This window comes from Ursus americanus, chromosome 5, assembly GCF_024610735.1.
Source record: "Ursus americanus isolate L20-20 chromosome 5, mUrsAme1.1.p, whole genome shotgun sequence".
In the NCBI taxonomy this organism is placed as follows: Eukaryota; Metazoa; Chordata; class Mammalia; order Carnivora; family Ursidae; genus Ursus; species Ursus americanus.
In genome coordinates, this window is record NC_142131.1 from 58,020,632 (window position 1) to 58,034,717 (window position 14,086).

General features: G+C 53.2%; 1 protein-coding gene across 11 annotated transcripts in view; it reads right to left on the reverse strand.

Annotated features, from left to right (window-relative positions):
- Window positions 1-8,267: 8,267 nt before the first annotated feature.
- Window positions 8,268-14,086, reverse strand: part of JADE2 (jade family PHD finger 2) — a 52,529-nt gene continuing 46,710 nt past the window's right edge. For all 11 annotated transcript variants that reach the window (XM_045794681.2, XM_045794673.2, XM_045794684.2 and 8 more), the window contains one exon: window positions 8,268-12,998. In XM_045794681.2, coding sequence (XP_045650637.2) covers window positions 12,190-12,998 — 809 coding nt within the window. In that variant the 3' untranslated portion in view covers window positions 8,268-12,189. The remainder of the gene's footprint in view (window positions 12,999-14,086) is intronic.

The window sequence follows — 14,086 nt, forward strand, 5'->3', positions numbered from 1 at the left end:
TGGTAGTTGGGTTGCAGTGGGGCCCCTCTTGGACTCTCTGGGGCCTCATTCTGCCTTCCTCCTCGGAGAAGCAGTGCTCCGACCGTTCTGACTACGTGATGACTGGACAACCTTTGCGTACCACTCCATGAGTCAGTTCTGGCCTGGACAAAATAAGGAGGGTCCCAACTAGGGTTCTCTCTTTTTTCCCCTCTCTCACACTCAAAGCTTTACATATGGGGGGAACTATTACTTATCACCAGGCACTTGCCAAATATTGTGCTGGTGTTACATTGAATTTTGGGAGCTTGACTTCTCTTTCTGTCTACTTTTCCTTTAGTCAATAGGCATTTCCTGAACACCTGCTGGAAACTGGCATCACATACTAAAAAATGAGTAAAGATCTGCCCAAGGCACAATGGGAGGTGAAAGGAAAACGTGCCCAAACATTACCAAGGAGGTTTCTAGAAAGCAGGCCCTCTCAAGCTGCTTAGGTGGAGGAGAGAGAAAGGATGTGCCAGTTAGGTAGACCAGCAAAGACAAAGGCATGGCAATAAAGGCCACGTTGTAATTTGGGGACTGGTAAAGTTCAGTGCCTGAAGAGAACTAAGGGGAGAATGTACTAGGAGAAGGCAAGAGTGCTTTCCCTGGAGAGCATGAAGCCTGCCCTGAGGAGGAAGCAAGAGAATAAGACTGTTCTTTTTTTTTTTTTTCCCCATCCTCCAACCTGTTTCTCACCTATAATGATATGTACCTTATTTCTAACATCGGTTCCCAAACCATGGTGTGTGACCATGTTTACCAACCCACAGTAGGAGCTAGTAATCCATCAGGATATTCTGCTCTTGGGACCATCAAATCAGGATCTAGACGTGCTATTTGAAGTTGGGACCGTCTGGATAGACATGTCCTTCTTAAAATGCCACGTTGACTGTTGAGCATGTGCACCAGAATGTGTGGCGCTGACAATGGGGAAGATGCTGTTTTGAGGTAAAACTAAAAGACAAGCTTGAAGCTGTTGACACAGCAGGGATTGCCAACCTATAAAATGCCTGGCTGAGCCCTGGGGTCAGTAGTGGGTGGGTGCTCACTGAGGATACTGCTGGGAGAGTGGGGAGCTGAGACAGCATCTGTCCCATCTGACCTCTTTCTCTGCACACCTCTGACCCGGGACTGGCTTTACCTGAAAAGTGTGGGGATCTGGGGTTCCATCTATCAAACAATGCAAGTGTAATTGTAGGGGTAAGGGGGGACATACCCTGCATTCTAATCCCCTAGCAAAGCATCCAACTTGAAGAGTCAGATGGGCATATCTTAACTCATCAAATAGCCTAAGGGCTGTCCAGTGAACACTGGACTGGACATGATCTCTGTGGCTCCAGGGCTCGGGAGGACCTGTGAATAGAAACATCAAGTTTCAAGGAGACAATTATAGTTGAATTTAAAGAAAAAAAAAATTTTTTTAGCACAGATGACTTAGCACTGGATTGCTTTTAAAATGACAGTCTCTCTGTCATTAAAATTCCGAGGCTGTTCTAAAGAGGTTGGTTTGTAAGATTGAGTAAGGGACAGGCGAGGCTGGGTGGAGAGAGACAGGTAGGGGGCTAGTAACCATGATCACAGACATCCCAGATGTGGAGAAGTGTTAAAGACAAGATATTAACCAGAGAGAAGCGACCATAACAGGTCCACCTCCTCTGTCTTAAATGTTATAGATGAAATATTTACCAAGTTCCCTGGTCAGTTTTCTATAAAAGACCGACCGTAAAAGCCCTCAGTGGCAACCCATTCGGGACCCCTCTCACTCTACAGAGCTTTTCTTCTTTCCTTTCTCTTCTCACCTTAATAAATTTTCACTTCACTTCACCCTTTTGTCCAAGAGATTCATTCTTCGACTCCATGAGACAAGAACCCTGCAACAAGATGAGGTTTCACACCCCGACCCCTCAAACTCTGAGGTCCTGTCACCCAGATGCAGCTCCTCAGACGAGGGCCAAGCAGGAACCAGGATTAATGGTGCAAGTTGGTGCTGGTCCCACACCCTTTCTTGCCTAGAAGGAAGTGCTCCTGTTTCGGAGAGGTCGGGGTGGGGTCTCCCTGAGATTTGAGCATCCCTTCTGATTCGTGATGCCTCTTCAGGGCACATTGCTCTTCCTTTGACGTTAACCCATTATCGAGTCTTAACAGTGGATGAGGCAGTGATTAGGCCCACCTGACCTCCTTCCCAAGCTTCCTAGGCTTCCTTCTGTAAGCTAATGGTCACGAATGTTATGGCTGGCTTGTGGGAAGCAAGGCTACGAAACTAAGCACAAACTAAGCACCTGTGACCAGAACCGGGCATTCATGACCCACAGCTCCCCGCAGCGGGAGTTCGGAACATCCGCAGGTGAAGGTTTATTTTGCTGAGTCACTTTTCTGCTTTGGCTTCTCTTACAAAGCTGGCAGCTCTTCTGAGTTTCATGTTGCTCACAACATTCAGTCCCTAGCAATGGAACATTCCTTCTTTACAGAAAGAGGCGGGGATGGGGGACGGGAGGGATGTCCTATTCAGCCACCCTCTAGCTCTTGGGTTACAAGGTTTCAAGTGTACAGGATGGCCACCAAGGAACTCAGTGGATAAGTGGGGTATTTCTCGGGCCCAGGCAGCTGACTGTCACAGGTATCATGAGCTGCTCCCGGATGACCCCCAGATGTGTACAACCAGCCCCTATTTCAGCCCGCACCAGGGAGAGGCCAGGCCCTCACCCCAGACCACAGTTGTCCTGGTTGGGGGTAGGGAGGCCCATGAGAACTTGTAAACAACCAGGCTTTGCCAGCTCAGGTTCCAGGAAGTGAGAGCTAGTAAACAAATCCCTCTGGCCTCCTCACCTCTGGTGAGTCGGCCAGCCTGGAGCGGCCTCTGCCCAAGCCTCCTCTTCCTCTCCCTTCCACCCGCGGCGAGTCCTCATTTCGCCCACCTCATGTCTGTGTCCACTTAGCACCTCTCAGCTGCCCTGCATGGGGGGCCAGCAGGAACTGTCATCCTCATTTAACAAATGAAGAAATTGAGGCCCAGAAGGACCAAAACACACGTCCTTAATTCTCCATTACCCAAAGCCGCCCAGATTCCATTTCTGTAGCCAGAAGCCTTGAGCTTAAGCTTTGAGTTGGGGCACCTACGGCAGTCATGGGAGCCCCAGGAAAGGCAGAGGCACAACATGGACTTTTTTTTTAAAGTTTTTCATAATGGGCGCACCTGGGTGGCTCAGATGGTTAAGCATCTGGCTTCGGCTCACGTCCCATCGGGCTCCCTGCCCCATAGGGAGTCTGCTTCTGCCTCTGCCTCTGCCGCTCTCTCTGTCTCTCGTGCATAAATAAATAAAATCTTTAAAAAAAAATAAAGGTTTTTAGATTGGCTTCTTTTTGCTTAACGTTATGTTTGTTGTTGCAGCAAAGCCGTTGTACCTTATTTATGTAGCAGGGATTCCACACCACTCCATAGTATTCTTTTTTTTTTTTCAACTGAGATTTAAAAAAAAACCACATAGCATAAAATACACACAGCAACTTCTTTTATGTATGTATGTATCTATTTATTTGAGAGTGTGAGAGAGAGAGAGCACCAGTGGGGGCAGAGGGAGAGGGAGAAGCGGACTCCCCGCTGAGCAGGGAGCCCGCTGCGCTGTGAGCCTCAGCCGAAGTCAGATGCTTAACCGACTGAGCCACCCAGGCGCTCCCACGTACCAACTTCTAAGAGTAAAGTACCGTGCTGTCAACCCTATGCTCACTGCTGTGCACCAGATACCCAGAATCCCCTCCCCTGCCTCTGCACCTGCAACTGAACTCAAGGGGTTTGCTGCTTGGGGTGCATCATACTGAACACCACCCCAGAAAGTGTTGAAAGCAAAGAGTTTTTGTTACTCATCACAAGTAAGGAGACAGAGAGAGAGCTGTCAAACCATTGTCTCCTCTTGAGGTTAGTACAGGGGCTTTTATTCAGTATGCTTCAGAACAGGGGCAGGGAGCTGGATACATTAAGGAACGTACATGTATTTTGTTACTCAAGCACTTCGGATCAACTGCACACGCTCAGCGTGTCACTAGCATCTCTAGTGCCTACATCGTGTGTTCAAAAACGGCTGACCCCCCCCCCCCCAGTAGAAGATCTTAGAATGAGCTAAAGGTAACTTTAGGGCAACTTAGGGGGCTTCTCTGCAAGTCCTCAGCGACAGTCTGGCTCAAACTGGCTCATGCCATGGGGTATCCACTGGAACACCTGGCCCTGTGTCTCCTTGGTGGGAGCAGCTTGTTCTATAAAACCGACACGTTCTTTCCTTGCTGTCGTCCCTTCCCCCTCCTCCTTTCCACTGAGAGCTTGCAGCCCTCTGATCCAAGTAATTCCCCTTAGCAACTCCCACCCCCTCTGCCCCCAGCCCCCAGCCCCCACCGCTTTACTTCCTGTTTCTACCAGTTGGACTACTTTGGATACCGCCTACAAGCGCTGTGGTGTAGGATGTGTCTTTCTGCGAGTGCTTATTTCACTTGGCAAAATGTGTTCAATGTTCGTATGTGAGAATTTGCTTCCTTTTCAAGACCAGGCAATATTCCATTGCACGGATCTTATCCACGTGGGTTGCTTCTACCACTTGGCTCTGCTGAATAGTATTGCAACCAATATAAGTGTTTTAGACACTCACCTGAGTCAGTAAATAAATGGCCCCATAGGCCTCAAACAGCTCTAGGGAGAAGGGTTCCTTCCAGGAGAGAGTTCCGTTCAGCCTTAGGTTGGGATGCACGATGAAATGGGGACAGGCACAGCTTGGGTTCCATGTGTCCTGGCCACTAGCTATAGCCCCCTTTCCATTGCTCTTGAACTTCAGGGGTGAGTATTTTGGGGTTGTGGGAACAGTCTGGGATCTGCTCAAGTTTATACACCATGGGAAATCACTCGCCAGCGCCACCCCCCTGCCCAGGCCACGATAGAGTAGAGGACACAAGGCTCCTGCTAGGATTGCCAGGTAAGATCCAGGATGCAATATTTGGAACATAATTGTACTAAAGAATTATTCAGTATTTGTCTGAAATTCCAATTTCACTGTGGGTCTAGTCCTGTTATTTGCTAAACCTGGCAAGCTTACCTCCTAACCCACCGAGGGTCTCCCTCACAAGCCAGGACCAGGACCTTTGCACCCTGACCCAGGTTCTCTGAGAATGGATGGTGTGGATGCTTCCAAACTCCAGGCCTGGTTTGGAGCACGGGGTGTTGAGCCCCATCCAGATACACTAAGCTTGCCCCTAAGCCACCTGCTTGACTGAGCCCCCATCCTTGCTTCGGTCTCTTTGGCTCTAGGCAGTGAGTCTGCCTGAACCCCAGAAGACTGCCCTGAAATCCGTATTTCATGATTTCTTCTTTTATCAGGAAACCCCCAAATGGTGATCATTAAGCCTCATGTCCTGCCTTTGCCTCTCATCAGGAGAATGAAGAGTGGGTGGCTGGAACAGCCGCAGACAGGGGCAGCTGCGGCTTGGCCCTTGAAGTGTGAAGGAGTCAGCCTTTGTGGATGCCCTCAAGAGCCTGGCCAGGTGAGGCTGGAGTGTGGGGCTCTCTCCTGTGAAGGGGAGTGGAGCATGAGGCCACTCTGAACACCCTGCATTTCTGGCATGGGTCCAGTGTCTGAGCCCCGAAACCCTCCTCTCCAAGAAAAAGGGCCTTCTGCCTCTGGCAGCTCTGGGCACAGACAGAGGTGCAACGAGAGGGACTGAGGCCATCTCTGGGAGCGTGGAGTGCTCCCTCTCCAACCCGCTGTTGATTGCCTCCCTTGCTTTAGCAGTTATGAGACAGCAGGAGAGCTGGAAATCCTTGGTCCACCTACCCTACGTAGGGTGGGCACCCCACGGGCCTAAACCAATACTTTGTCTTCTCAGGAGGCCTCTTGTCCCTTATCCTGAAGGCTGATAAAGAAGATCTTTCTCTGTGCTGGCTCATTAAGGGCCATGGATAGGGGGTGTGTGTGTCTTGGGGAGAAGGAGGTCTGGAGTTTTGAGACTCTGGACTGCATGGTTGGCCCTGGCCCTGTGGGCCTTGAGACTTATTGCTGGAGGCATCTGGGCTGGGGCAGCAGATGGCGCCCCATACCTTCCCTTGTAGAAATTTGGTAAGAACAAGGGAAGTTCTCAGAGACCTCCCACCCAGCTTTACACTCACAGTATGGTCTTAGTGAGTCATGGACGCTGCTCTGGGAGTACATGATTAAAGTGTGTCTCCCACACTGGCCTGTGGCCCTCTCTCCATAGGGGCACGTGGTCATCCTAATGTCCTCAGGGCCCAGTAGCAGGTGCTCAGTGAGTGTAGAATCAATGCAGGCAAGATAGAAGGGTGGATGAATGCCGAACCCCTCCGGGGAGATACTGGGAGAGAACTGGCCTGCTGTGAGGGAGCTATGAACAGTTCAGTCCACACTCGTCCTGTCCTGTCCTTGGGGACAGGGACAGCAGAAGCAGCCACAGGGGCAAAGGCCTAGGAGCACCAACCAGCTGTGAGACCCCTGCCGTGAAGCAGTGATGTGGACTTGAATGGGTGCAGAGAGGGACCCCAGAGGGACTTGGCCGGGTCTATTCCTCTGCCTTTCCCCGTGAAAGGGGGCCAAGGATTCCTCATGGCTGTCTGTCTCTCACTCCCCACAAGCCTGGGTCAATCCAAAGCAACCCAGGAGACAGCCCACGACCTCTAGGGCTACGGGGCCCAATAGAGTAGGTACTAGCCACACAGCCATTGAGCTTGAAAGGTGGCTAGTCTAAACTGACATGAGCTATAAATATAAAATACACACTGGATTGTGAGGATTTAGTACAAAAGAATGTAAAATATCTCATTAGTAATTATTTCATATGAATTACATATTTAAGTAGTTGTATTTGGGTCTGATAGGTTAAATAAAATTATTAAAGCTCCATTCAACGTGTTTATTTTTACTTTTAAAACGTGTGGCTACTGGACTTACATGTGTGCTTGTGCCTGATGTCTACCGAATACTGCTGCTTTAGACGCACAGGTGTCTCGACCTCTCCGGCCCCACATGTAGCAGCTGGGTCAGCTTTCAGGCGTGGGTGCAGCAGCAGGGCTCCTGAGTCACTCTTCTGGACCAAGGTGGCCAGTGGACGTGGCGTGATGCTGGCAGAGGGAGGACCGAGAGGCTGGGGTGCGAGCCCAGGGCAGTTGGCCCCTGTTGACAGGTGGGCTGGCCAATCAGGAGCCCCAGGTTCACTTCCATGCCTTGGGCGTTGTGGTCACAGAACCTTGGATCTGGAGATAGCCTTGGGGGCTACTGCCTACTGCACCAGCGACGAAACGGGGTGATTCTTGGTGTAAACAACTAAGTAGGTGGTTCCAGAAGCTAGGTTCCAGGAGTCCCAATTCCACCCCCTTCCCCAACTGCCCGCCTGGGGCTCTCGGAGGGGGTTCAAGACCCCTTCCTACTCCGCATAGTTTGATGCATCTTTGCACATGTCTGAGCCTTTTCTGGAATGCTTGTTGGCCCTTCCTTCTGTCCAGCTGCCCTTGACCAAGCAACCGTTTATTCTTCAGGTCTCCATTTCCTGGAAGCTCTAGGATGGCAGGATCCTCGTGACGTTCGGTATACAAATCCTGCATGCTGGCAGGATGAGGTATATGGTCAAGATTCACTGGTGAATGAATGAATGGTATCTCTTCCTCAGGGAAACCCGTCCTGAATGCCTCCCATGCCCCAATCAGCCCAGGCCTCCGTGACTCTCTGTTCCCTCATCGTCTGCGTCTCTGCTGGACTCTGAGCTGCCCTGGGGCAGGGAAGGTGGTGACACTCCTAACACCTTCCAGAACCCGGCACCAAGCAGGTGCTCAGGCAATCATGAATGAAAAACAAATCTGGGCCAGCACCTTCCCTGATGGAGGGACAGATGCCCCAGGTTCTCCGCAAACCTTCCCGCCGTCCCAGGTAGGTGGCTCCGGGCGGGGTGGGACGAGGGCCGCAGTCCTGCCGGTGATGCAGAATTCCACCTCTCACCACACTGCGGCTCTGGGTGCCTCCCTCATCCGATCCGAATCCCGGTGGACGCTGGATGCCGACAGGGAGGAGCAAACGAAATCCTGCCCTTGAGCAGAGCCCCCGGTGCCTACGGAGCGCTCACTGTGAGCGTCACTACAGGACTCCTCTGGAGGTAGCACTAGGTCCCACGGGACACACAGAGCGCACTGATTCACCAAGCCTGCTGTTGGCTGTGGGGCGTGGACCCCTCCCCCTCTCAGCGCAAAAGAGCCTCACACCAGCCAGCACAGAAAACATTGCTTTATTAACTGCGTTTGCCAACACACGAGAGGTGCAAAGGGCTCCTTGAGACACTGGCCCTGGTGGCGGCCGGGGTCTGGATACCCCCATGAGTGAGCAGGACAGGATGGGGGTGGGAGCTACGCAGCAGCGGTAACACAGAGTCATGCAGGGCACGTGGGCACTGGCCGCAGAAGGCGGCCGTACATTCTATTGCTCGTTAGGGGGAGCGAACATGGACGATGTACAAAAAGGAGAAATAGGTCTTTGCGTTAATGAAAAATACATTTTTTCTCTACAAAGGAATCTTTTCTAATACAAGAAAATAAATATTGCAACATAAGCCAAAAATAATTTAAAATTGCTCTTTTCAATATATTTTCAATATTTCTCTTGTATATTAACAAATGGCACATCACTTTCTTTGAAACAAGGACAGAAGGTGTCGCCTCCTGTGACATTCATATCATCCCCCCACCCCGAGTCGTTGGTGGAGCACAGAGTGTTTGTGTGTCTGAGGGACAAGGTGGCAGGAAGTGCCTTAAAGAACAACCAAAAAGTCCCAGGCTCCAGCCCTGGCTCTTTGGCCAATGTGGCCAGCTGGGCCAGGGGTGCGGCAAGTGGCCTCCCCAAGGGCCTTGCTACAGGCATCCAGACCATTCTGCAGAGCTCTGGGCACGGGCAGAGGTTGGCCACATCTGGCAGTGAGCAAGGAAATGCCAAGTCCAGCTGCTGCCAATGTCTGTTAGTAGTGGGCAGTTGATTCTCTAGAAATTGCCCCAGCAAGTCCCACAACATGCCCATACACAACACACAGACACGCAAGCACAAGGACACAGGAGATGTGCCCTGGCACAGACACATCTATAGTCCGGCGCCCATGTCTGGAAACCTCGGTGACTTCTCGAAGGAAATCGAGACCCTGACATTACAAACGCTCACACTGTCACAAAGTCAGAGAGCTCATTTAATAAAATAAAGCCTTCTACTTTTCTTCTCCTTACTCACTTTAAAATACATTTATGATCCATAAAAATACTTTCCTTGCACCTTATCCTTTTCTCACTGTGATGAGGGGAAGGAGGAGCCGTGCAGCCAGACTGGGAGAATGGGGAATGACAGAATGAGTAACAGAGCAGCTTCTCCCTCCAAGAAGAGGGCCAGTGAGTGGGGGCAGATGCGGTCAAGCAGGACCTCTGCCTCAGCCTCTGGCCTGCAAAAGGCTTCCTGCCTTTTTCCCTGCTTCCAACCTCAACGCCAGGGGTGGCAAAGCTGTCTATACAGTGGGCAGTAGACCAGAGAGAGTGAAGCGGCTGTGGCTAATGGAGGAAATGACAGTGGTGGGGACCAGCATCCTTGTCCTCCATGTAGCCTTGCTGGGCGTCCTAGAGGTGGACAGCTGCCCACCAAGAACAGCTCTAGGGCCTGGCCTGGGAGTGAAGGCCCCCCACTTCCCTCACCAGCTAGCCGAACAGTTCTCTGGGCCCTGTGCAGGACATAGCGCCAGGGAGAGTCCAGTCCAAAGGCAAGAGCCAACACAGAAGAGAATCTAGAGGCCAACTTGAGCAGAGGCCCTCTGAAGAGTGTGGGCTGCCCTGCCTGACCTACCCAGACCAGACCCTGGCCAGTCATGCTGCATTTTCTGCCCTGTTCTCTCTTGCCCCCGGGGAGCCCAGAGACTCTGCCTCGGGACCCATGAAGGGGTGAGGGGGCAAGTGCTGAGTCTACTGGGCCCAAGCCATTCCTGGCACCCCACCTCCACCCCCCACCCCCGGCAGAGTTTGGTTGTTCTTTAAGCTCGTCCCCTGGCTTCCTGTGAGGTCAGACCGGGCAATCCAGCACAGACAATATTGTGACCCAAAGCACAGAGAAGGGAGGAGGACTGTTCAAAGGCAGTAAACAGAGAACGGGGTTGGGCCGCTGGTGCGGACACTGTACTGGCCGTGACTCCCAAGGAGGCAGGCAGACTCAACTCTACACGGTACCTTGTGCCATCCCAACGCCCAGAATCCTTGAAGCCCGCGCCGAGTCCACTCCAACTGGACCAATTTGCCCGATCTTCTGAACTGAGTCCTATCTTTGCTTCCTGTTTTGCTAAAATTCACATGAAACGGAGTGTCGATGACAATGCCACTGTCGTACCTTGAAAGTTCCGGAGTCAGGGGTGGGTGGTCAAGCTGCTCCCCATCCTGCTGATTTGCGTGTTGTGTATTTGTGTCGGGGGGAACCACATGGTGAAGACTTTTTCCATGCTGGTTTTGCGGTCAGCCTCTTCCCCTCCCCCCACCCCCTGTGAGTCTCAGAGTTTGGGAAAACTCGCAGTGGGCCCAGCCCAGGATCTGAAATCCAACAGCTGGTTCCTGCTTCCCAATTCCAACAGTTCAGCGGCAGAACGGCATCCTCTTCCAAGAGCTTGGGCTCATCTCCTTGGCTGTGTGCAATGAACATGTCTCTACACTTTGCTGCTAAAGAACTCCGTTAAAAAAAAAAAGTCCAAGTGACAAGTTGTCAGGTCCAGGCTGTGCTGTATTATGGTCAAAATATTCTTTGGCATCCATAGAATGATTCGACTGACTCACTGGACTTTTGCAAGGTTCTTGTTGGAGAAGTTCTGGCTTCACCAGTGGCGGAAGTGACCCAGGAGTAATTCATAAAAGAAAAAAAACCATGTATTCACTGAATTCCTTTTTTGATTGTTCCCTGAGCTATCACCCTGGGGCCACTCCACTTAAACTCTTCAGAGCAAACACCTGGGACCTAGAGGGTGGGACGGAAAAGGCGGCAGGTGGGTTGGTGGTGGGGAGAGGGCACAGCCAGGAGAGGGGGTAAAGGCTCACGGGGACAGAGGACCCAGGAACATCCCTCAAGACTTCAAACTCGGCCTGCCCCAGGCCCCGGGATCCCACTGCTTGTTGGAAGGAGGAGTTTCCAAAAGGAAACCGAGGAAGAAGCTCGTCTCTTAGCAGGACTGGAAAATTTGAAAAGGCAAATGGTCTGGTCTGGTCAGGTCAGCTGTCTGGGAGAGACCAGACTTCGGCCAAGACTGGCCCCAAAGGAAGGAAGGAAGTTGGAGCCCCAGAGCAATTCTCTACGTGGGTGAGTCTGAGCCCCACGCCCCTGTCTGGGCACTGGCCCTCCCTTGCAGCCCTCCACCGGCACTGGCGGCTGGCTGTTTGGGAGTCCCCTGAGTAAATGGCACAGCTCAGGAAGGATTCTAGGAACCCTTTCTCAGAGCCGCCGGGCTGGGCACTGGCAGGGGTGGAGCAACAAGGGAGTAGAGGGTCGCGGGGTGTACGGGCAGGCCTCAGATGATGTGGGTTGATCAGGAACAGCTGTGGTTCCTCTGGAACCAGCGGGCCCTCTGCGCCCCCTCAGTGCTTTCTTGTATAAGCTCGTTGTGCTTGTGACAGTGAGTAGACTCTGGCTGGGTATCACTTATTATACTTCCTTGGGGATCAGTGGAGTGCAGCAGGACCCCCCAAATGGACCCCAGTGGGATTTGGGGGGCAAGGCGGGGCAGGCCCTGGGCTGGCCCATCTGCCATGAAATAATGCCCAAACGACGGTCTGTGTCACCCAGTGGCAGCGGGCTGGAGTCCTGAGCTCTTCTTCGCCTTGCCTACATCTAGCCAGGAGCCCAGCGATGCCGCACGGGCCAGGGCGGGGCGCTGCCGAGGCAGGGATGGTGCACAGGACCTGAGATGGTCCCTGCGGCCAGAGCCGTGGAAGGAATCCTACTGTCCTAGGCCAGCACAGAGGAAAGACGACAGTGTGGAATTCAAAACTCTCTCTATAGTAAAAATAAAACCACAACAGAGTGGCAGTCTCAAGGGTCGGAGACACTCAGCAGAGATTGGAAATGGCAGTTGTGACTGGGCTGAGGCCTCACGGGAGGACCAGGGCAGGGCCCAGGATGGGGTAGGGGTGACTTAGGAGGCCAGTACCCCCATGCGGACCACCTCCTCAGTCCCTGCTTCCCGGGGAGCCCGCTGCACCCCACTGTCCTCAGCTTCCACATCTGAGTCGCTCATCTCCCCATCAGAGAAGTAGCCATCAGTCTCAGTGTCAAAGTGTAGGCTGACCTTGGGCCTCTCGGCCACAGCAGAGGGCGGTCCTGTCCCAGCATCAGGTCTGGCACCTGGCGATCTCCGGGCTCCCTTGTTTTCACGGGGCAGTCGGAGCCGGCCCAAGGCCTTGGGGCTCACTGTAGGGCCAGGCACTTGGACATTCGAGTCGGCAGCCATTGGGGCTGCCTCGTCCAGGGTGTCGGGGGCCAGAGGAGGGGGGCTCTCGGGGGCTGCCGGGATGGGACAGTCCCCAGCTGCAGGGCTAGACGGAAGGTGGGAAGGCGTTCGCCGCGTTGGTTTCCGGGCCACTGGCCCTTGCCCCCCCTTGCCACTGCCTGCATCCTGGCCCCAGGGCTTCTTGGGGGATTTGTCTGGAGTCGTCCGTGAGCCAGGCCCATCCTGTGGTGGCTTCTTCTTGGCAGGCAGGCGGGTGCGGCCCCGGGCTTTCCTGGCAGGGTCCCCGGGTCGCAGCGAGGGGTCCCGCATGAAGCTCAGCAGCGTCTCCTCGTCTTGTAGCAGCTCCTCTGACAACAGCCCCGGAGCGGGGTCTTCGCGGTGCCCATTGTTCAGTGACCACTCGCTCATGGCCATATTCTCTGCTGTGATCTGCACTGACTGAGCCAGCCAGCTGTTGAAGAAGGTGCCATCGATTGGGAAGGAGGTGGACAGGCCTGGCCGAGGGAGGAGAGAGGAAGCAAGTGAGATGCTCGCAGGTGTGGGTCCCGCCCTCTCAGACCCTCCCCAGTAGGCCACGGTGCACCTGGCTCCCTCCCTCCCTCTGTGCCAGCCCCCACTGAGCCATCTTGATTTGCTGATCCCTCCTGCCAACACCATGGAAGAGGAAGGTCCATACCATATTCTCCTTTCCCCCAGATCAACCTACTCCCAGAACTGGCTTCATGATTTGTGGTACAGAATGCAAAGTGAAAATGTGGGCTCCCTGTTCAAAAATTATTAAGATATTTCAAGGTGACAAGAGTAGAGCATTAAACCAAGCAAGAGCCCTTTGAGATAGCACAAGTACACACCCGTGAAACCAGCTCTGCCCACCACCCACGTCCTGGGGATGCAGGGGATGGGGAAGAAAGGGAAACGCCCTCACACCACCAGGGGGCGCTGGGTTTCTATGAGAGCTGCTTCCAAAGCAGAGAAGCTGGATCAGAGTGTCAGGCGTGAATAGGGTAGCAAAGTGCTTCTGGTAGAAGGGGGTCTGGGCCAGCAGGTGATCCTGGGCCTCTCTTTTGATACCCAAGTGGTCCCCTTCTTGAGAATGATGGAAATACAAGATGACCTGAGGCCTCTCCTGGAGGTGAGGTCTGGAAGACGTCACAGTCATCCCTGAGAAGTATTCTAGGGGAAGCATGGAACACCCTGACAGACAGAGCCCCAAGCCAGGGGACCCTCACGGGCTGTTCTGCTTAATGCGGCAGCAGTAAGGGGTCTGTGAGTGACGACGGGCTGGGCCAGTATCTGTGGCCACTCTTTTGGGTCTCTCTGGGTGGCTCCAGGAAGGCTCCCTGGTGCCAAAGGGAAGGCTCATTGGAGAAATTCCAGCAGGGTGGGACCAGGATGGAGAATTCTGGCAGACCCTCATCTCCCAGCATAGGGCTGCGTTCTGGAAGGGCCTCGATGGCCTAGGGGTCCCTTGAGGGCCTCCAGAAAACTCTGGCATCCAGGACTCTGGCTAGGGGAATGTGCGTGCAAGTTCCTGAGCACCTGGCCCAGTCTCCAGGTGTACAAAAGGGGAGTTTCTTGGGAC